At 41.9% G+C, this 24,486-nt stretch overlaps 1 protein-coding gene across 1 annotated transcript; it reads right to left on the bottom strand.

Moving 5' to 3' along the window:
* Positions 1–328: 328 nt before the first annotated feature.
* tnfaip8l3 (tumor necrosis factor, alpha-induced protein 8-like 3) lies at positions 329–22,533 on the bottom strand. Its single transcript, XM_078242620.1, has 2 exons — positions 22,156–22,533; positions 329–1,458 (listed from the first exon to the last, which is right to left on the bottom strand). Exons 1-2 carry the CDS (start codon positions 22,199–22,201, stop codon positions 896–898), a joined length of 609 nt encoding a protein of 202 aa, XP_078098746.1. The 5' UTR covers positions 22,202–22,533; the 3' UTR covers positions 329–895.
* Positions 22,534–24,486: the final 1,953 nt, after the last annotated feature.

Below are 24,486 nucleotides of genomic sequence, written 5' to 3'. Positions count from 1 at the left end.
TGTTGGCAAATGTATGCCTGTCGGGCATGTGGGTCAAATGGACGGGAAAGTAGTAGCTTCATGCACCATTTGTGGCTTACTTTCCAGATCTGATCCACCCATGCATTTTCTGTCATGGTGGCTGTTAAAAAAAAGGTATTTTTAGCCATTTTAGTTTGAATAAATTCAAAGCATAATTCTAAAAGGAACTGATTGGCAGGCAAATCATTTGTTTTCCTTCACATGTTGTTTAAGAAATGAGCTCTGAGAGAAAATGATCATCATACCCATCTTTCCTAAAACTGTTTTCACAGTTCACATGGATATTTTCGTCAAAAGAACGGCAAAATAATGTTTACAAGAAATCTTTAATAAAAGACAAGTGTTACACCATTGTAGAGAAGCTTGACACAGATACATACTGTAATACACACACCATGTCATAGTTGGTCTTATGTACAAACACATTTTTCAAACGAATCACATACAAACACATGTGCGCGCACACACACACACACACACACACACACACACACAAAGAGAGAGACTGATTACTACTACTGATTATCTTCCATATCCAACTATACCTAATGTATGTTTTTTGGCCATTGGTACAGTACATGTTTGCACACAAAGGGAATGACTTGGAATGCTATAATGCATACAACACGATACAGGCTGTCCCAGTGTGCAGCCATGATCCGCTGAGTGAAAAGACAGTCTAAAATATTCCACAGCAGCAGGATGTTACAGCGAGCTTCATGGTAATGGATGAAGAAGAAACAGGAAGATGAGAGCAGAAAGAGGGAAGAGGATGTAAGCAGTCAGGGTTGAGCAAGTCAAAAGGAAATAGAAAGGAGGCAGGAGAAACCAGCAAGAGAAGGAGCACGAGGAGAAAGAGTTCAGGTGTGTGTGGTTAAAGTGTTCCTTCATCCAGCAGTTTGTTGATGCCATTGCAGATCTTCCTCAGGGAGAGTCTGTACTCCTCTCTGTCCCCGTACAGCTCAGCCAGGAACTCTCCGTGGGCAAAATGGTTGAAAACGTGATCGATGCGTGCATGTGAGCGCGCCGTCAGGTGCTGCTCGACCAGGGTGTGAAGCAGGTCCCTGCACTCCAGCAGAAGCTCTGACAGAATATTCCTGTCAAAAGTGTACTCCACCTCGTAGAACGACACCACCGTCATGGCTGCTTGGTTCATCTTTTTCTTAAAGCGCTCCACTGTGTCCAGCTCGTCGGGGCTGAACTGGTGGTTGCGGTACAAGATGCCGATCTTCAGGGCAATCTTGATGACGTCCTTGATGATCTTGTGGGCCTCCTTCTTGCTCTTGGTGAACTCCCGGCTCGTCTTGTAGAGCTCGTCCAAGATCTCGCTGCTGGTGTCATCTGTCAGCATATTGGCCACTACCATGGTCGCCATCTTGCTCAGGATCTTCTTCTGGGCCTGCAGGGCCAGGGAGCGAGAGTTAAAGCTCTCCTGTCCTGAGGGCAGAGAAAAAAGAAAGACAGGTTGTTTGGGTTCCTAAAGGTCACAAATCTTCACTCCAATATTACCTTTTTAAAGGAATATGTTATGGAACAAAACCGTAAAATAATGATCCTGCCTAGGTAGCTCGTCATGCACTGATTCTTCAAAGCAGTATAAATAGATTGTTTTGGCCACTTGGGGGCGAAAGCACAAGCTACAAAAACAACACATATTATCACCTCATGAAGTTGATTTGACAAATTTGTTAGCAGACAGCTATTGCCTATTCACACATCCAGCAGACATGGAACATCATTAGCATTAGTTTGGAGTCTGTCCACCTGATGAATGTAAATCCATTATGCATTCTGCTTTTAGCTCTGTTGTGGTTTCCACCAACTCATGGGGGAAATATCTGGCTCTTTAGCTGCTACATGCTCCACTGTGTTTACAAGCTAGTCGCTACTCTTTTTTTCTTTTTTTGTTGTTGCTGAAAACAGCTGCCATGTTCATACTTTAAGGTTAGGGTTAGGGTTAGGTGCCTTGAAGTCAATGGTCGCAGCGCTGCCTGGAAGGAGACTTTGGGGGCTTAAAACACCATTGAGCGTCATTGTAAGCAAAGCCCATCAGAGGCTCCACTTCCTCCATCAGCTGAGGAGCTAGCTTGGGACTAGCCAGAAAGGCATGACTCATTTCTACCAAGCCGTCGTGGAAAGCACGTCAACCTTCTCTAGCCTGCCCAGGTACGGTAACGCGACCAGCTAGGATAAGCAACAGCTAGATAAAGTAGTGCGCAGAGCCTCCAAGATTATTGGCTGTAGTCTGCCTAGCATAGCCTCACACTATCATCAGAAAGGCTAGAAACATCACCACTGACCCCTAACACCCAGCACATCACCTGTTCACCCTTTTGCCATCAGGGAAGAGGTATAGAAGCATCACCAGCAGAACATCACGCTTCAGAGATAGCACCTACCTCCAAGCTATATGACACTATAACATGGGTTACATTTTAATGTTTTTCCCTGCGGTATTATGTACTTGTGGACTGTCCTCTCTGCACTATGGAATGCCACTAGGGACATTCCCATTTGCCATTGCACTATGAGCTCTGGCTTGTGCCTCCTGCACCAAGCACTTTATGGACTGGTCCACAACCCGTTTACACACTTTAAAGTGCAATATGTGTTGTTTATGTTTATGTCTGTGCATTTGATGTCAATATGTGAGGTATATGTGTGCAATTTGTTGTTATGTCGGTGCACTGTTTAGGTGGTATATGTGGGCACACCAAGACAAATTCCATAAACTGCACTGTTGAAATGGCTAATAAACTTAAACTTGCACTTGCATACTGTATGTACCTAGAGGTGTTAAGACGTGGACAAAGACTTTTGTGCAATTGTAGATTTGGTGGCATGGAGGCTATGTTGCTATATAAGTTAGCCACCTGCCAAGCTGTGTGTTTGTACGGTAATGACATGTTTATATTCAGTGACTGCACTTTTTGTCTATTACAAGAACCAACCAACTCAACTGGGAATTCTGGCCTGTGGAGTTTTTACATAGCACAACACAAGATCACACCTGTTACACTGAGGGCATTGTCCTTTAAGCGATATTGAATGAATAAACTAAGTCTTTTTTATCAATACAGTAGACTGAACATTGGAAAAAGAAAGAAGCACTTTTAAAGTAAATCTTGGTACATGTTATTATTATAGTCTTTAACAACCACCCTTAAATTTCAGTATGTTTACATGAAAAAGCTGACTTCCATCTGGACAAACAGGCTATAGCAGCTCTGTTGATAATAAAAATATGGGTCTTTCCTTTTTCCAGTTTTCATTGACATTGCTTTGCCCTTGCATAAAGAACTCTGTGTGCTAATAAAAAGTCTGATCTTATGTACTGATGTCTTTGTTATTTAGAGGAAGACTTTTTCTTGTGGTTGAGACACAACTTGCTGTTGTTGATATTGGTATTTAGCAGTATTTAATGCAATCTCAGTAAATATGAAGGCACAGCACTGGCACAGCATGCAAACTGCTTGGATGATTCAGTTTTTTTGGCATGGACAAAGGCTCATCCTCCAATCCATTCCAAACTTGAATATACAGAACTGCTGCTGACTAAAAGTTTATTTTACAAAAAACAAAATCGTACATTTTAAATAAAGTTACAAAAGTAACTAAATGCAGAACACAGTCTGACAAGTGAAAGCTGAGGAGAAGATAAAAAGCGGTGCAGCCACATTCAACACAGGGCGGCGTCCTTCCTGGAGCTGCCTGTGGTGTGGTTGGCTGAGTATGGGAGGAATGATTATCTGCTCTGGATAACGTCAAATAGCTGTACACAGATAAGAACGTCTTTGCACACAGTGTCTCTCTTCAGACTGATCACGGTTTTATGCAGTGTCCCACTATGTCGCAATTTATCATAGAGGAGAACATCAAAGGCTGCCTGTGATATCATACAGCAATTCCAGCAGCTTAACATGTGTCTGTGTAAATGTGAAGAGTGGGAGGATGCAAAAGGGATTTTATTTAGGTTCCACCCAGCTACAAATTACACACCAGATAACTCCTATTATGATTAAATCCCAGGAAAGATGCCTCACTTTTTTTCTCCTGTTCCCTAGGCATACTGTCAGACTCGTCCTCCTCCACATGTATGTCCAGAGAGAGAGAGAGAGAGAGAGAGAGAGAGAGAGAGTGGATGGGGCCATGGGGGTGTCATTGCCCAGTAAGCTTAGCACAGAACAGCAGATGAGCCCAAATTCAAAGACACCTGCTTTGTTGTCATTATAATTTGTATCAAAACAGACACCATTCACACCATCATCGCGTCATCTGTGTGTGTGTGTGTGTGTGTGTATATGTATATATATATATATATATATATATATATATATATATATATATATATATATATATATATGTGTGTGTGTGTGTGTGTTATTTAAACACACACATGCACAAGGGATCGAATGCAGCACAACAACTGGGAGAAATCCTATTTGTGGCATTTCATGTGAATGTACAGAATTGACATTTGATGTGTTCGTCTGAAGCTAAAGGACATTTCATGTACATATAATTAGCCTGCTATGACATTTACAACTTCCACGGCAAATATCTTTGTCTACAGTCATTTCCCAATACATAAGATCTGATGTTCAGTTCCTTTGTGCAACTTCATGGGAGTGGGGGTGAAACCTATTGTATGTTAGACAAAGGTAGAGTGGGTGAGCATGAAGATGTCAAAGAAAGAAAGTTTTATCAAAGCATTTGTTATCAGGGGGAAAAAGTTGAAAGGAAATTGAAAGTGAATTAACTCCTGATTGTGCAATCATTTCTGATTATGTATTGATGTTTTGGGAGCAGCAGAACAAGCTTGAAACATGACACTGACATATTCACGTGTAAAGTTATTGTTATCACCAACATAATTACAATTGCCAATTCACACACTTCAGACACAGATTAACATAACCATTAAATTGGAGTTGTGTTTTTGGTAACCTGGCAAATGGAAGTCCACTATTCTTTTCTTCTAAATCTGTTTTGGTCTCTAACGACTTCCAATTTGTGGCTCTTTGGCTGTTAAATGTTTCATGCCTGAGGTGACGAATAGATAGCATGAAAATAAACATCACACTAACACGGTAGTTTGCATGGTTTTTGAATTGCAACACCAGGACATATAACTGTGGTTCTCATTAGGCAGATCTGTGCCTCTCATCAACAGGCTCTCTTTGTCACTGTTATTTCCTGTTTCTCTGAAGCAGCTCTTTGTTCCAGTGAGCCTCTGATATTCAGAAACCCAACTGGATAGATTTCTGAAACGCTGGCACACTGATAAAGGTGACAGCTTGCCCCATAAAGCCGGCCTTGTCGTACCAATCGTCGTGCAGGCTATCTGGATTTGGATCCTACCAGTATGTGTGACCAGTCGCTGACTGAAGTGAATTTCTCTTCTGTGCAATTAAATAACCAAGATCTGTGATTCTCAATGCAGAGATCAGTTAAACGTGTAACTTAAAAGAGTGATGCATGAAAGGAAGTGATTGGATTTTTCTGTTTTTAGTGCAGAGCTAAAAGTAGACTAATTATTCCTCTGCCACCCCCCATCATACAGCCTGGAGCCTGTTTCTGAGGACCAGCAGGTGGCTATCCACAAACTTGCCTTCACCCCTGTCTCAAGTCTGTTTGCACATACCAGAGTGGCGAAGAATTTTAGCAAAACTGAAAGAGTGTGTGTGTGTGTGTGTGTGTGTGTGTGTGTGTGTGTGTGTGTGTGTGTGTGGGGGGGGGGTGATGAAGATGAGGCTGCTTGAGGTGTGAGTCAGAGTGCTGGGGAAGAAGGTGGGAGAGTATGGCTGAAGATTTTACAGTAAGTGAGTGTAGATGATTATAAGAGAGCCCATGGAGACACCGAGAAGTCTCTCACCCACTCCCATACAGCCTGTCACCCAGAGGCTGATAAGAGTGACATGCATGAGCCAGAGTGTCAGAATGAGTTAGAGAAGAGTCCAAGCTGTCAGCAGAGAGATGGTCAGAAAACTGTCTATCCTGTTACTTATCTCTCTCCTGCTCTCACACGTTCTCTCCTGCCTGCTTATTATATTCTCACTTGTTCTCAAGTGTGAAGGTTTCACAAAATAAAGTGACTATTCTGTATAATGCAGCATGTGAGAATAAGTTACTGAAAATAAACCAGGAGCAGGAGTAGGAATCCATCAAAGTGGTTACATAAGAGTGTTTGGGAATTGGTGAAGTTTACTTTTAACATCAGGATTAGTAAGGTGCTTGGTGCTCTCTGGCCGTGGCTGTTGACTAGACAGTCTCTCTTTGTTCCGCCTGATGTTTTTAGAGCGCTGAGTCAACAGTTTCTGCTGCACTGCATCAGAACATACAGTGTGGAACATGGATACAAGCCAAACCTGCCCGGCTAAAGGTGGTACCCTGCAAAAAATTCAGTCAGAGGCACTTATATCAATGAAGTGACCATTTATAGCAAAATAGCAAAACAATATAGCTATCACAAAATCACAGCTTCTTCTAGAAAACTAATCCTCCACAAATTTGTTAAATTAGATGTGAGCTACGCTGACCTTTGTGGTGGCAGCCAATCACTGTGTTGACCACTGCTTATAGTGAAAGATGGATGAAAAAATTGTGTTGCTGAATTTCCAAAACTGTACAAAAACAAACTGGCCCCATATTGAGACCAGACAAAAAAGATGAATGGTGCAATATCTTTGCTACCAGGATTGTTACAAAAACACAGTTTAAGTGTCTGAAAGGTAGCATTCTTTGGAAGTTAAGTGAGCTGATCCTGACCCCTTTTAGCGATAAAACTCAACAGTTGAAACAGTTGAACATGAAATAAAAAAAAAAAGACTTGCTAATTTTTTGCAGCATGCTGGGCGGCTGGGCTGTGGGACAGGGTCGTGAGGCTCGTGTTGGTGTCTTTCCAGAGTAACCAGAGGAATGAACCACAAGGACCAGCAGCTAACACTGATGAGGGCCAACTGGCCTTTACTGAGTCAACGCTGGAGGGCTTATCAGCTGGAACGCTGCAGAACTCACACCCCTGACCGAGGCAACTGTGTGAATGTGTGTGTGTGAATCTGTGCGTGTGTGTCTTTTATCGGCTGTTTTTTGTCTGTTGGGTTTCATGTCTCGACAGCAGATTTTTTTTTAAAATAAGTAGTTGTCATGTTTGTTTTAAACATTTGGTATGATAATATCAGGTATTTGTTTACCGGTGAGTTTGCGGTCCTTTTTCAGCGACGCAGCGGTCTGTGTGTGGGTCGGAGCCCTGAGAGCAGGGCTAGCTTTTCAACATTACCAACCCTGACTTTAAATGATCTGCAGCCACTAACCAGTTAAGGCAGACACGTAACTATCGGTAAACAAGGTAAGCGGTGCTTACGGGCCAGGACCAATCAGGGGCCCGCATCACTGGAAGGCCCCCTATCGAATTTTCATTACTTGCGACAATCCCAGCAGTCCCACGTGCAGCCACTGACCAAGCGGGAGTGAGAACGGGTCAAATTAATTTCCTTGTTTCTGTTATGAAGACGAAACAAAACGTACAGCGAAAGACCGTGCAAAACATTTCAGACCGTCTTGCCAATCTGTATACATTTTAACATCAATGTACGCTGTAACGTTTTTTCACTCTAAAGTCAGCGGCTGATGTTTCAATCCTGTCGGCTCTCTGCAGCGGGCGGGGCTGCTGCTCCGTTTCCCCCGCGACTGACGCGGGCACGCATGCACACACAATCACACACGGTGGATGCAGGAAAAAAACGCAGATGAGACGACACAATGACCTAAATTGAGGACAGCTACGTTCGTTATTGTAAGTGCAATGATAAGTTAAAGTCCAATAAGTACTTTATTAAACCGTATGAATGTGTGTGTGTGTGGCCAGGATAGGAAATTAACTAACAAAATAAAGATCAACAAGCCACTGAAAGTGACAGATATGTTCATATTTGATTCATTCAATAAATTATTATTTTTTGTCTTAAATCCACCAGCCATTTTCATATTATACCAACATTTGCAGCACCCTGAGCCTTTTTGGTAAGGTTACTAGGAAATCTCAGCCCAGAGTAATTCATTAATTAATAGTAATAATTATTATTCTCCCCAAAACAAGTTTCCTTTTTATTTTTAAAGAACTATACAAAAAAATTATACAAACATACAAAAGACATTGCAACTTTTATCGCAATTCTTTACAAAAGCTCCCGTGAAATCAGACGTTTTGGGCCGCAACAATCTCAAAAAAACGCCACAAAATCCTGGAGGGACTGCCATTTCGTGTTTTTTCATGTGTTATGGTGCGCATTCACCAGTGTTTTTTGTTGTTGTTGTTGTGGTGCACGTAGGCTACTCCTGATTTCATCTCATCTCTTATATGCTGTGTCTCTGTGATCCTATCCTGTCCTATTTATGGTAGCCTACTCGTGGACATTGCGCCGTCATCATGTGCTGTACTAGGGGGGCCCGCCTTGATAATCCTGCTTAGGGGCCCGGTGTTGGCTCGTTACGCCACTGAGTTAAGGTAATTATCAACTAACTACTACTATTAACTAAGATGAAAGCCAAGCATATAAAAAACATCCTATATATAATATGTTGTATAATATAATATATGGTAATATATAACAACATAAACAAAGGCATTTTCACCTAGATTTGTTGAACAATTTAAATTAATGATTAAATTAATAGGGAACTATGGTATCTAAAGATTAAAAGTAATGGAAATGCAAAATCAAAATAACCCTGAAATAAAAAATTATGTAATTGTCTTTTTTTCCAAATTATTTTCTATCCTGAGCTGAGTCTTCTGCAGCTGATAACAGAATATTTTAGCTCTGAACCATTTAGAGCTTCTGCAGGGCTCGAAAACCTAAATGTATCAGGTATCTGACACACACACACACACACACACACACACACACACACACACACACACACACACACACACACACACACACAGCTGTTTGGGGTTGCTAATGACAACATGTTTAGTATTAGACACAACCAGGTCACACTCTCTGCACAGGTGCATGGGATGTTTGTTTTTTTGCCAGACCGACACTGATACTTGTTCACCACACATGCCTGTATGCGCTCACACGACAAACACAGGTGTTCATACACAATCATTTTTCTATTAGGTTTGCATATTACTGTAGCACAGGATGAATGTGTGACATTCGATAAGAAGAGAGAAAACAAAAAAGCAAAATGTCAATTTGTCATAGTGCTCAGCACAGACACTCCTTCCTGTAAACATTATTATTTCAAACAGCCAAACATGAAATGTTGCTAAGAGACAACCTGGCTCAGATATGCACAAAAGTAAGAGAGGTTAGGAGTGTTTTTGTTGAGTGACAAACAAAAAAGCTATCGAGCTCTGCAAATCTGATTTAGTGCCCAGTTGGAGTCATTACCAAAGTCCCCTGCTGTACATTTACTTTTCATGTGCAACCTATTATTTTAATATATTTTATAACTGAGTAGTCAATACATGCCTCTCTAAAGTGAATGGTTGCATTATTTGCACCCTCTAAATACTAAAACAGCAATATTTTTCCAGCCATTTTTCTTTTTCAAATATTTTGTTTAATAAGAGAAACAGCAGAAACAACACTTCTACAGTAATCCCCTTTTGCCTAATGTTTACTGGACTTCTGCAGTAGTTTCATATATATATGTTCATATTTCATATAAAAAAAGTCTGCCAGCTTGTGTGCTCATGCTGTGGCACAAAGTGCAGCAAAAGCCTCAGTAATAAATCAGTACTGCCATTTCACAAAGAACAAACACAAGATGAACAATGTATCAATACCAAGAAAATGTCAGGGAAAAGAAAGGTAAGAGACGTAAACAAGGGTGACAGCTTGACTTCTTTTGCCTTGACCTTTTCATTTGCTTTTCGTTTCCAATGAGGAGACACTGCAGACTTTCTCTGGCTGCATTGAGGAAAACAATAGAGCAGGTCATTCAGCAACTGTAAAGAGGTTTTTAATAGCCTGCAGGGTTAGTGTTAAGCAAGCCTGAGGGGCCAATCGACTGGAGTGGGGAGGAAAGGAATGGTGTGTTATGCCAGCTGGTACCAGAGCACAACCAGCCGTTTTGGAAGAAGTATTTAGGTGTTTTATTGAAGTGAAAGAAACAATATCACACAAAATATACTCTGTTACAAGTAAAGGTCCTACATTTTATTTTAAAAGTATAAAAGTATGAGCAACAATCTGTACTTTAAGTCTCAATAATGAAAGTACCCACACTTTAAATACGTTAAAAATATTTGTAATTCAACCCTTAATAATATATCATTTTTTTTAAGTCATTATGTTTTCTGTGTACAATTTTAAGAGCAGCTAAAGCTGTCAGATAAATGTAATGTAGTAAAAAGCACAACATATTTCAGTGACTTGCAATGGAGTAGAGTGTGTGTGTGTGTGTGTGTGTGTGTGTGTGTGTGTGTTTGTTGTGTGTTTGTTGTGTGTTTGTATCTGGATGAAAGTAACTGATGATAAAGACTGAGAAACAGATACATTTTCTACTCAGAGAAAGAGAGACAGTACGGTGTAGTGCATTGATGTGCATTATTCATGACATTTAAAATCTGTCTCTTAGCCAGTTTCCAAAGGGCACTCTGGAGCTGAAATAGGTCATTTGCTGTGCCATTAACAGCTGCTCAGAATGTAGAGGGGCATTCACACCTTTAGGGTTAATAAATAACTCCCTTTTAATGCCTTAATGACTTTCATTCATGTGAAGTGGGGTCACAAAGTTTAAAGCTCATTCCCTTTTGTAGATGTGGATACTTTATTGCCTCAGACTGAAACTGGAATGTACAGCTAACTTGTGCTTTACTGAGAGAAAGTGTAATAGCAGGAAATACAGATTTACCCTCCTCACAGATCCCCATGGCTTTTACAAAGCACACTGCTAACTTCGTGTAAAACACATGACAAATGAATGTAAGGCTTTTTTGTGCCGATAATGGCTTGTGCAGGTGTTACCTGTCTCTGCTTGAACCTAGTTTCCATTTATCTCACATGGGAAGCATGTATGAGGTGAGGCATGAAAGAAGCTGCATCCTCACAAAATATTGGTATCATGATGATATTATTTTATTTTAGCTGAGCTGAGTTTAACTGTAGTACAGAAATGACAAATATATGTTTGAGGTAGGTTAAAAAAACAGTTTGTCCTCTATATATACACAAACAAGTTTGTTCATCTGTTAAACATCCCATTCAGTGCAAATCTGACAGTTCTTTAATAACCAAAATGATTGGATTTTTATCAAAATAATTCATGCTACAAAATAAATATTGCTGATATATCTTTATCAGATCTTTTAAAAGCTTTCACATATAGATATTGGCCGATATATTAATAATCTATTATCGGTCAGGCTCTTAAGAGCTAGTTATACACATGTTCATGTTTATGTTCTGATGACATTACATAACTGAATAGTGGCAGCCCAATCTCAGCAGGCTTTCCACATGAGCTTTGACTGTGGCTGTTCAGCTACAACCACTTTTGCCTTCAGGTGTGGTTGGACGACATGTTTTACAAATTTGTTCGTTTCAAGCTAATTTTTGATTAGGATTGTGATAAGTTTGGTCTGGATAAGCTCTAACCGTTCTGATTTTATGATCTATTAACACCCAAAAACAACCTTTTCTCTAACATATTCCTGCCCGTTGGGTTTGTGAGTGTGTTGGCTTAAGTCAAAAGAAAAATGGATTTAATTGAATGGAACAGTCAAAAGAAAGGCATAACAAGCAGTCTAAATGAAGATGGTACACTTTAGGATGTTCTCCGTGTATTGGTCAGAATACATGGCAATGTGCAGCCAAACACGAACAAAACTGACTCAGCATTACTGGAAAATGCATAATGGAAGAACATCACAAACCTTTTACTGTAAGAGTGAGTTTCAATAAAAGCAAATTGATGTAGGTCAATGTAGCTGTAATGAAGAGGTCTGATATACAGTAGGAGACAATGTTTGAACCTACAAGTGTGTTTATCCTGGGACTGGTCTAAGTGTCTCTACTGTGATTAACAGTCCAGGGAAAAGCACTTAGGAGCCTCTTGGAGTCAGGAGGGACACAAGAACAGATTGCCTATGGCACCGTACAGCCTTATTTAATGCTCCATCCCTCATCTCTTTCTCTGCCTTTCTCTGTCTCTTAGTTGTAATGGCCATGTCCCTGTAGAGCTGAACCACAGAGATGAGGCGAAATGAGGCAGTGGCAGAAGATGTCTGATTGATTAATGCGCCGCTGGCTTGATCACAAGGATCGCGAGAGAAAAGGGCCAAAGACAGAGAACGATAGCAGCGATTTGACCACCACCTTTGGCTCTGGCCTTGGCTTTCATCGCAGTCACTCCTCGTTATGAAGACGAGCGAAGCGGCTAGTCTGCAGAGGATGCAAGGTGGTATCCAGGACATCCTGTTAGAACACAGACTGGACTGCAGGGCCCTGTGAGACTTGTCCTTTGACCTCTTCTGTAGATCTAATGTCTTTACCAGCTGTGGCTCACTGAAGTCTGCCATTGTTTAGCAAGTAAAGAGCCAGGCCACAAATAGCTGGTTAGCTGGGCACAATGGCATAATGTTGTTATGAAGAGCCCTAGTGCACGCTAGTTAATGGTGCTTTAATGTTTGAAAGGCATGACTGCTCGCTTGGGTCCAGATGTGCTCAGCTTGTCAGTTTTGACAGAATTTGCGCCTAAACTATCTACTGTATATTGTTTCATCACATAATCAAATAGAGGCTTGACATTGGACAACATCAACATATCCAGCAAGCATCATTGCATATCTGTATATGACAGAAATACAAAAAACATTAGGAAATGATTCATTTAATTGAATAGTTTTTCAAGTTTATCAGATTTCTACTGCCTTATTTACCAAAAAAAAGAAAACCGTGACCCTCTCTATGGCCCGCCCACCCCACGAGCTCCAATGCAACTGCACTGCCTGTACTGTCTATATCTACGCCTCTGGCCGGGCATAAGAACTGGCTGGAGACTGTGTCCCCTCTCTGCTTCCCTCCTCTGGGAGCTTCTCTGGAAAACTACTATGCCACAATTGTCAGCTGTCAGGTGGGCGTTGGTTGAGGACAAAAAATACTGAGCATTTCTACATGGATACATAAATGTCCACTAATAATTTGTACAACACAATAATGATCCAAACTACAGTACATCCAGGTTTTGCATTTACAGCTCTAAACAGCCAGTGTTATGTAAGTCTCTGAAGCTATCTGGGCTCAACTGAAGTGATGCTTTTTTACATTTTTGTCAGCGACAGCCGCAGTTTGTCTGGAAGAGAAAGTGGGCGGATAACCACTGTGACTGCAAACAAAGAAAAGAGCGGCAACTACGATCAAACTTCACTGTGGAAATGTGACACAGCACAAAAATGCTTTTACGTGATCACTGGTTAATTCAGCTGTAATCCTGTAGATAACCACCTCAAAAATGATTTGATTCATAGAACACTATTTATAAAAAGCTGCGTACAAATGTGTGGGTGGGTGTGTTTGTGTGTGAACCATAATGATAGACTGTGAGACTGAGGCCTAATAAAAAACAGAGGATGATAAAATATTGGGGCTTTTCTTACTTTATCTGGCCTGGAACCCAGAAAGAAGGTTCCTTTGAAATAAATAAATAAAACTATTTACAGAGAAATGAGAAGTGCATAAGAAAGAGGGAGGGTTGGCCAGAGCTGGCAATATGTAGGCTACATTTTCATTTCCACCATTCAGTCAAGACTTATAGAAGTAAGCAGGAGAAAGTAGAATGAATGAGAAGAAAGAGGATATGTTTACTTCAAAAATGCTCTGAATTAGCACAGGAGAAGAAAATAAAAATAAATATACAATCACAGCCATTCTGAAAGCCTGCATATGTGTCACCTCCTTTAAAACCAGTGTGGAGGAGTGATAGAAAGAAGGATGGAGGAAGTGGGGGTGTTAAAGGAAGAGATATGTCCATATGTCCATATGTTGATGGTCTCCTGCCAAAGTGCATTTACGTCAGACACAGACCCACACAACATCAAAAACATCTTGTCACCATCCTTCCCTTTTGCATCATGTGCAGCTGTATGAATAACCAGATATAGCACATTTCTTTGTCTTGTATTCATGAAACTCTCGTCTTCTTTTTGTTTAGCTGTTTCTTTTCTCTGTTCATTTCTCATCAGATCTACATTGAGCAAAGCTTGAGTGGCAAGGAAGTTAAGTGTTTTCCGGGACTGGGTGAGTCGCCCCTCTCATAGACTTCAGCCAAGTCTCAGCATGCCGTGGCATCGCTTACAAAGAAAAAAAACACACGTGCATGCACGTACACACGCATGCACGCGGGCACACAAATACATACATGCACACTCATCCAGACCTTGCCAGCTTTCCCCATAACTTTGGCCTCCTGGTTTGTTTACTAGCTCACCCACTATAACTGAGTTTACCTAAAAGTGAGGCACTGGGAAGCTTCAAATAACTAGAGGCCCAGTCGGTCTTTGGCCTTATATAGAGCTAAAGCCCCGCCCCCTGCCCTAGCTACCCTCCCTACCACTAGCATCCATAACTTAGTGGGTCTTATGTCAATAATCTATGTTAAATGGGTGTTTACTGTACTGCAAGGTAATATTTGAAGACCCTGCCACATTTGTAATAACGGTGATGGAAAAAGTGTTTACAGGGTTAGCGTTAATGTGTTCAAAATTTGCTGTACTCAAAATACTGAAAAAAACAGGAAAATCCAGCAGGTAGGGATTGCCTCCACACAGCTCTCATAGACCGCTTCCCAATATGTGAAATACCTACGTTTTTTCACAGCCACATGCACTAACATGCAGGGATGGCCGGACCGGCTATCAAACTAGAACAGAGGAGCTCGGATTACAACGCACACAGAGGGAGTGTGATTTCATTCACTGGACGCCATTACTCCATTATATCTTTACATAGTAAATATTTGTTTGCGGCTTCATTAATATTCTGAATATAGAGTACAGCCCCTTAAAGTAAAAGTATAAATGTATTAGAAACAAAAAGTACTCATTAGGCAGCAGAGTGGCCCCTGTCATTGTAGTATGTATAATATACTAAATTATCCGACTTTTATTACTATAACATTGCTATTAATGCAGCTATTTCAGCATTCTGAATAAAATTTGAATCTGAAAAGTAACTAAAGCTGTCAGATAAATGTAGTGGGGTGAATATACAATATTTCCTTCTGAACTGTAGTGGAGTAGAAGTATAAAGAAGCTTTAAATGGAAATACTCAAGTAAAGTACAAGTATATCAAAATTGTACAGTTCTTGAGTAAATGTACACTGTTAATAATGCAAATTACAAAAAAATCCAGAATCCATATCTTAAGTCATTAGTATTTCAAAGTATTTCATGCAGTTCAATCAATTTGTCAAAAAAAACATGGCAATTATTTTAAAAACAATGTAGTATTGTTGCTAATTTAATAATTCAGTATTTGTTTCATCTCGACGTAATCAGGGAAGTCACTGGGCGACTCAAGTTGCTGCAGCTAGTTCAAATATGGCTGTAATAATAGGAGGTAGAGGGGGCTGGAAGGTCGATATGTTTTTTAGGCAGCAGAGATTTTAAATATTGATAAAATGACATTTGAAGAGAGCATCACAGTAATGAGTACCATAAAGGAAGAAACCAAGGTACAATCACATACATACGCTAAAACTAAGTAACTTAGGTTTTTTGTATACTAACAAATTATATGATGTCAACTTTGTTTAGATGATAACTTTTAATAGTGACTTCAGGACTTTGGCTATGTATTAGTATAGCATTTAGCATTTAACAGCTGCAGCTCCCATGAGTGAGGCAAACAGAGTTTCCCACTGGTGAGCATCATAAGTTGTTTTATTTTTAAATTATGAGGTGTAAGAATCCTACTAGCCAGTGCAGCAGTAGATGTTACAGATTTCTTTTCAAGAAGACAGATGCAATAAACACTCAATGAGAAAATTACATGGAGTTGTAAATGTTAGGGGAGCAAAGGTTAGCAAGGAGAAGGGGCAGGGTTTCAGCTGTCTATGCTGCCTCAATTAAAAGGTTGCTCTTGCTTTGACTGGAGTAATAAAAAGTGGATGTACTTTAAGCTTTGGCCTTCAAGGCCCTCACTGGCATGACACGCTTTAGTGTGAAGCCAAAGTGCTGCTGCTCTCCTGGTTGCCAACCCACCACTAACTAATGACCAGGAAATAACTGTGGTTACACACACACACACACACACACACACACACACACACACACACACACACACACACACACACACACACACAGATTTGTTTCAGATTTTTAGAGACTACATTCCTTCTTTTAACTTAACCCTCTCCACTACCATCCAGAGCCAAATCCTTCCATATTATGTTAATTCAAATCCTAACCTTTAAGGATAACAGAGTGCAGAACTTTAATTTCTCTCTGTTTCCATTTTTACCCGTGACTTCTGTCTGTTCCGCTGCCTTCTACCCCCTAGAGGCAAACAGTTTTAAAGGTACACTAAAAGCAGCTTAAGGTGACATACTGCTACACTAACTGTTATGATATACTGTGCTGAATATACATGGGTATTTTACTTTTCCCTACCATAATCTTAAAATGCTATAATTAGCACAGTTAGTTCATTTGTGCCAGAGTTAAGTGTGAAACGCTTTGTGTGTAATTGCCTCCCACTCCGCCTCGTTTTCTGTTGCCTTTTTGTTGCCTAAAGTGGGAGAGGAAAAGTTTATTAACTTGATATAATCTGCATGGTGAGCTTATATTAGGAGACGGTAGGTAAGACAAACCCACACTGCTGTGGCTTCCACTGAACAATACATTTTAAGTTAAAGCAGAAACTTTACCTAAAATAAACAAATAACTTTCCTCAACATTTTCTATGAAAGATTGTGAATTTACTTGAATAAATAAAACAACAAAGATACAGGTTCCTGCATCACAGCTGCTATGTTCAGTATCCACAGATACCTGTACAGGCTCAATGCTCCACTGACGCCATTCCAGCCTTTCCTTTATACACACTGCTCTCCCTCAAATAGCTCGCCTCTCACACCAGGCGCCACTAGTGGCTGTTTGCTTTGCTCCGACTGGCCCTCCAGTGAAACCACAGCCTTCTCCTCCTCCTGAGTGTGTGTCTATGAGGCCTTGTCAAAATGCCTCTGCGGTCTAATTTTATGTTTCAGTAATGGCTCAGCCGTGGGGAAACAGTTCGCTCTCCAAATGTCCCACAGACACTATGAAATGCCACAGTATTATTTTGTCAACGCATGCATGTGCATATGAATGGAAAATGCTCACACACACACACACACACACACACACACACACACACACACACACACACACACACACACACACACACACACACACCGGTCAGGGACCTGAAAGTTTTAGGGTTTGTCTTTCACTGCAGCTAGAGGAAGAAAAAACCTTTCTCCTGAGTCGCCTTTTCCACTTACGGCTTCACTCCTGTTTTCTTTTTTTTCTCAGTTCATGTTACAATTTTCCAGAACCAGCTCCTGGTGTCTCGAGTGAGTGTGTGTGTGTGTGTGTGTGTGTGTGTGTGTGTGTGTGTGTGTGTGTGTGTGTGTGTGTGTGTGTGTTTGTGTAGAGGGCTGGGGTGCAGTAAGCACTCTCCATCTGTGGGCCAGATTAAAGGCGGAGAAAAAAAAATCAGGGATGCATGTGTTGGGAGACCAAGGAAATGAGCAAGAAGAGTGCAGGCTATTTTAGAGAGTGTGTGTGTGTGTGTGTGTGTGTGTGTGTGTGTGTGTGTGTGTGTGTGTGTGTGTGTGTGTGTGTGTGTGTGTGTGTGTGTGTGTGTAGGTGTGTGTGTGTGTGTGTGTGTGTGTGTGTGTGTGTGTGTGTGTTACAGTGTATACAGGGCTGGCCCACTCGGCCTGTCTCTCATGTGTAAAGCATGTGGCCAGTCTGCCAACATGGCAATAATGAGGCAGAAGCTCTTCTCTGATGCTGGGTGCTCCTGACTTGTTCTATTGCAGCACGGATCTTTGAAGTGTTTGTGGAAGTGTGGATTAGTGGCAATTAACAACGGCAATAGAGTTGTCGTGTTTGTCAGTATGCCATTGTATGAATACTGAAGAATACCTGGCCGAAGATTACATTTCGGTTTTGCCATCAAACATTTGCAGCTTTTTTGTTTCTAATATAACCACAGCAACAGCCCTCATGCCCTTATGCATCCTACAGCTGTTATTACAACACAAACAGCTTCTCTTTTCAACAAGTCTGTTATCCATAGAAAATTCAAAATAAACACAAATGGCTGGAAATAGCTCTGAGGATGGCAAATTGGATTATGGTGTTACAGTGAGTCGCATTCACCATGATGAATCAGCCAAAAGTAGACCGTGGGCTGATTATTCACCAACATAATGTCAGACAAATATAACAACTAACAAATAATTCAAACCAGAAAGCAGAAGTATCATTGTTAACCCTAACATAGTGAAATGCAATGTATATTCTCTGCTGTGCGCCTATTGTGTGGACAACAGCCCTCCAGCAGAACAGGTGTGTTGACATCCAGCCTCTCTATGACTTATAATAAGGTGTGGTCATCTCCACTCCACCACAGGACAGGACTGCTGGATGAATCAGTTTGTGGGTATTGGGATGGTCAGTGGCATGCTCATTGCATGACTCGCTGACTGGATGATTATGGGAGGAAATGTGAGCCTTTATGTGTGTGTATTTTTTGTGTAAGGCCTAAAGGGTATTTCTTTCAGAATAGTTACAGCCGATCTATGTGTGTTGTAGCTGATCTTTGTGCTTTAACCCAACAAAAGGTACAGAGAACTGTGGAGCAAAGATAGAAAAACCTTAAAAAAGTTAACTATGATAAACAAATCTCCCCTGAAACTACTGGTGTGAGATAATTGAATAACATAGGTTTAAAAAATACAGTAGAAAAGCTTCCAGCAGACACATCAGCAGCAAGGACCATATTTTGATAATTAAAATTAAATTGAATTGACTTTTGGTGTTAGTCATTATCCAAATTCAAGGACCTTTTTTGCATATTGTAAAACAATCTACATTCACCTGAGAGAAACCAGGAAGTGGAAAAGACAATTTCCAGCAACAGAACCTGTTTAACATACTGCCTCCCCCCCCCCCGGACACACTTAGTGCTATTGATAACTCTATTCAAATACTTTGAAGCGGACATTTCTCATCATGAGTTTTGATGAATGCTGATGTTTTAAAAAATGTTGGAGCCCAATGAGGTTACTTAAAAGGAATTCATATTGCTCTTGTTGTCTTCCATTTTTCTTGTTCCTACATGACAACAAAATGCAAAATGCACTAAATCACTCACTCATGACTTAAACCACTCTTATGCCAACCATTACGTGTTTTCTTGACTTGACCCACAACCTCACAAGTTTTACTTGGAGGCAGTGTAATCTGGAGCTGAATGGACCAACGCCAGGCATGTTCTCTGGGACATTGTGGGAAATGTTGAACTGAAGAAAAATACAAAATAGGTTGAGGGAAAGTTGGTTCAAACACAAGTGTTATCAAGGAATCTACCAAACATCACTAATTGCTAATATAGACAGTATCTGAGGATATATCTAATGGAGCATAGGACCACTAACAGCTCAAGGGCAGAAAAGGCCACCTGTAACTAAATAGCTCAATATTTACACTTAAGTTTTGTGCCAGACTAAAGCACAGATCAATCACACATCCCTCATCCACATCCAGGAATAAGGGTCCGTTTGTGTACAGCAATGCTTTCAAAATACGCCTGTTTTCAAAATAAACTTTGCTCAGGTTTCATTGGGACATTTGACCTCATAAAGTGAGCCATACCAGTTTTCTTTTTAACTGACACTTGACTGAAGAGAAGAAACTACAGCACAGCCACAAAACGCAATGCATTTTGAGTATGAGTCTCTTTCTCTCAACTGGGAAAACTGTCATTCTGCTTTTGCTGTCACGTCACGCTTGCTTTTCAACGTGTGTAACATAGCGTTTGCGTCCAAAAGACACGAGAGTTAAATCCTCTTACATTACAAACATTATGTCACGTTACATTTCTGGAAGCTTTAGCAGATCAAAGCATTTTTAGAAAAAGGAAAATGTGTCCATGATTTACCGCTGCCTCAGTCTCTGGAAAACGTGTACATCCCTTCACATGATAAAGCCTCTGCCTCGGATAAAGTACTGGTTCATGTTTTAACATTGAACAGTTTGCGTAAAATCAGCAGATGATATGTGTCATCACCTACTGATGATGTTCCTAAAATTTTCTGGCTCTCATATTACTGTAAGGTTCCTCTCTCTCTTTGCCAATGGCCCAACAGACAGACATACAGACAATGAGCCAGATGGATAGACAGATGGCCAGAGTTCAGCAGAGCATCATTAACTCTATGGCATCAAATGAAGAGGCAAACAGCCACAGCATCATTATGACACTATCACTAACAGCGGCAACAACATGCACTAAAAAAATGATGTCCATTATTTGACACCTATAGCAGCGCTGCTAATAGTACCCAGGGACAGTCCATACATGTGTCTAATGGAAAATCCTTTTAGGGGAACCCACATCTCTCTCACAGAGGACAAAGTCATTTAAGGCATCAGTATAAATCTCTACCGGAGTATGTAGCAAAGCAAAGACTATTTGACCATTCTCTTGGAGATTTGATTCATCGTTGAACTCAAACTTATCTCCAGGAGGCTCCTGGCTTAAATTCTCTACAGGATCACAGTTCAATAAATCGCCCACTTGCTTGGAATGCTGGGAACTATCCAATGAGAGACACTAAACTTCAAGGAGTGTGTGTGTGTGTGTGTGTGTGTGTGTGTGTGTGTATGTGTGTGTGTATGTATGTTCTTGTTTAACTATATTCGTGGGATCCAAAAACCGGGAATACAGTATACTTGTGGGGTCCGGACAGCTTTGTGGGGCCAAAATGCTGGACCCCACAAGTTTAAAGGGCTGTTTGAGGGTTAAGACTTGGTTTTAGGATTAGGGTTAGAGTTAGGCTATGGTTAGGGTGAGGGTAAGGGTTAAGGTTAGGCATTTAGTTGTGATGGTTAAGGTTAGGGTAAGGGGCTAAGGAATGCATTATGTCAATGACGAGTCCCCACAAAGATAGTGAAATGCACAATGTGTGTGAGTGTGTGTGTGTGTGTGTGTGTGTTCTTGTTTAACTATATTTGTGGGGTCCAAAAACTGGGAATACAGTATACTTGTGGGGTCCGGACAGCTTTGTGGAGTCAAAATGCTGGACCCCACAACTTTAAAGACTTTAAGACTTGTTTTTAGGATTAGGGTTAGAATTAGGTTATGGTTAGGGTTAAGGTAAGGGTTATGCATTATGTCACTGACGGGTCCCCCACAAAGATAGTACCACGCACTGTGTGTGTGCGTGTGTGTGTGTGCGTGTGTGTCTGCGTGCATGTGTGTCTAAGGTTTGAGTCCAACTGTTAACTCTCGGTACTGCAATAAGTCTTTGCTTTGGTTTACTCTGACACCATAAAACAATTCTCCCTGAAGTGTGTAATGCACCACGGAGAAGAGGAAGAAGCGTTCGGGGAGGCTGTGCTTCCTCAGTAGCTGGATGTGTTGATGAACAAACTGGCTGTACGTGTCGGAGCTTGCCTGTTCCTGGTGGTGACTGAGCCAGCTTTCATTCGCACACTCAACGAGGCTCTGTCAGTCACCAGCATCAGAGCTCACAGCAGCTTGCCTTTGATACATCTCGGCAAGACGCTACAGATACTGGATAAAGTGACTCTTAAAAGTTAAAAAGTGTATGATTCTTGATTTGGGAGGGGGTTCTTAAAAAAGTTTTCAGATGTGTACGCAAACTGCTGATCAGTGTAAGGACGCCTGCATTGTGAAATAAATTGGTACAGAGTTGATAAAGCTACAGCCTCATTAACAAAATGTGTGTATGTTGAGGGTCCAGTGCCATAAAAAACAAATGCTGGAAAACAGGCAGAAAGAACCCACAGACCCTCTAGATAAATGATTACACTACAATGTAGAGTTGTATTTACCACAACATGTTAGTGTTGTAGTTGCAGTAATGGTCTTGAGGCTTACCTGGAGACAGGTCTCCGTCACTCTGCTCTCCAGAGTCTGAATCCATCTTCCCCTGCAGGACAATCGGAGGCTGCAGAAGCTCTGTGATTCCTATTTCTTCTTGTTCCCTTTCCTCTAAAGGGAGTCTTCGGATTTCTTCACCCAGAGAAAAAAATCTACAAATGCACTTTCTTGTATTTTTTTTTCTTTTTCTCTTGGTGCACTAAACTTCCCCTCCCAGTCTGGATCACTGCAGCTGTGAGAGGAATTCTATTGGACTGATTTGCTGAGCTGTCCTCCTTTTTTTGTTGCTCTCTTTTCCTTTTGCTCTCCTCTCTTCTCCTGACTCCCTCAGTTTCCCTCTTTCCTTCTCCCTCTCATCTACTTTCCCTGTGTCTGATGCTCCCTCCCCTTGCTCACTCTCGGTCCGTCCCCCTCTCGGTTTCTCCCTCCCTTGTCCCTGCCACTTGGTCCCTCCTCCTCCTCTCATTCGGTGCTGTCACACTCAGCCTCTTCATGCTTTCCCCACTCAAACTCTTTCTCTACCTCTTTCTGTATGCTGTAAGTGCCGTCTCTCTCTCTCTCTCTCTCTCTCTCTCTCTCTCTCTCTCTCTCTCTCTCTCTCTCTCTCTCTCTCTCTCCCTCTTCCTCTCTCCCTCCCTCTCTGTCTCTGGGTAAGAGGGCTGTCTGTGTTTTAGCAGAGCAATGGGAGAGACTCATTCATGGGAACTTGAAATTCATCTCCAGCAGTAAAAATCCCATGACCCCTTGTTACTGGCTGTTAAAAAATCAGTCACTTATTATCTGTGGTGTTCACATGAAGTCAGGCCAGGTTACTGTTTTACTTTGTACCATAACCAGTGGATGGATCTGACATTTAAATGTGACAGGAAAGTAGTTTTTGATTTGTATTAGTCCTTTCCATCACTGATCAATTCCATCCAAAGCACAGGCTACTATATGTTTAGATGCCTTTCTTTCTTTCTTATAGTGAATTTATTTGTTTCCATTTGTTGCAGAAGCTAGTTACTTGTTATGTGAGCATAGAATAGTGGACCCTAAAATGCAGAGAAAAGGCAGGTAGGCAGGCAGCAGGTTAGAGCTCGAGGATTTATTTAAACAGAGTCTATACAACAAAAGGAGTCCAAAAATCCAGCAAAAGAACAGAATATATCAAACGAAGGAAATACAGAAACAGAAACTACTGACCAAAAACTCACGGACGAGAGGACAGGAGTGAACACGGTTGGGAAACTAACACGCTGACAAAGTCCAGAAGCGAAGCAAACACACAAACTGACTGGAACGAACACAAACACAAACAGAAGGAAACAAGACATGACAGAAAACCAGGCTACCAAAATGACAGGAAAACAGACTACAATAAGACAAGACAAAACACCAAAACCATAACAGGACCCCCCCCCCCCCACAAGGGACAGATCCCAGCTGTCCAAAAAAACCCACAAAAAACAAAAAACAGGCAGAAACAACCCAGGGAGGGTGGAGGGGGCCCGGAGGAGGGACGACCCAAAAAACAAAAGAAATCAACCCCAGAGGGGCGAGGGAAGGCACAAGAGTCACACGGGGCAAGGGAAATTGAGGACAGTGGGTCCTAGGGAACTGAGGGCCCAGGCACCAAGGTGCTGCAGCCAGCTAGTCCTGGGGTCCACGGCTGCGGACAGCAGCAAAGATGGAACCCCTTGGGTGGCTGAACAGGCCATCGAGGACCTTCAGGAGGTCGAGCAGGACGGCAAAGATCCTCAGGTGGCCAAGCAGGACGTCGAGGACTCTGAGGCAGCTGGCGGCGAAGGCGAAGCCTTTCAGGCGGCCGCACAGGTCGGCGAAGGTAGAGCCCCTCAGGTGGCTGAACAGGACGTCGAGGACTCTGAGGCGGCCGTCGGCGAAGGCGAAACCCCTCTGGAGGCCGTCTGTGAAGGTTAAACCCCTCTGGAGGTCGTCTGTGAAGGCGAAACCCCTCTGGAGGTCGTCTGTGAAGGCGAAACCCCTCTGGAGGCCGTCTGTGAAGGCGGATCCCTTCTGAAGGCTGGCGGCAAAAGGCGATATCCCTCTGGAGGCCGTCTGTGAAGGCGAAACCCCTCTGGAGGCTGGCGGCGAAGGCGAATCCCTTCTGAAGGCCGGCGGCAAAGGCGAATCCCTTCTGAAGGCCGGCGGCGAAGGCGAATCCCCTCTGAAGGCCGGAGGCGAAGGCAAAACCCCTCTGGTGGCTCTCTGTGAAGGCGAAAACCCTCTGGTGGCCGTCGAGTCAGCTGTGCTGAAGACAGCCGACGGGTCAGCTGGGCTGAAGACAGGCGACGGGTCAGCTGGGATGAGGCCAGGCGGCGGATCAGC

The sequence above is a fragment of the Sander vitreus genome, chromosome 1 (assembly GCF_031162955.1).
Source record: "Sander vitreus isolate 19-12246 chromosome 1, sanVit1, whole genome shotgun sequence".
Classification (NCBI taxonomy): Eukaryota; Metazoa; Chordata; class Actinopteri; order Perciformes; family Percidae; genus Sander; species Sander vitreus.
Note: the sequence above shows the minus strand (reverse complement) of the source record. Positions and strands in the feature narration are given on the sequence as shown.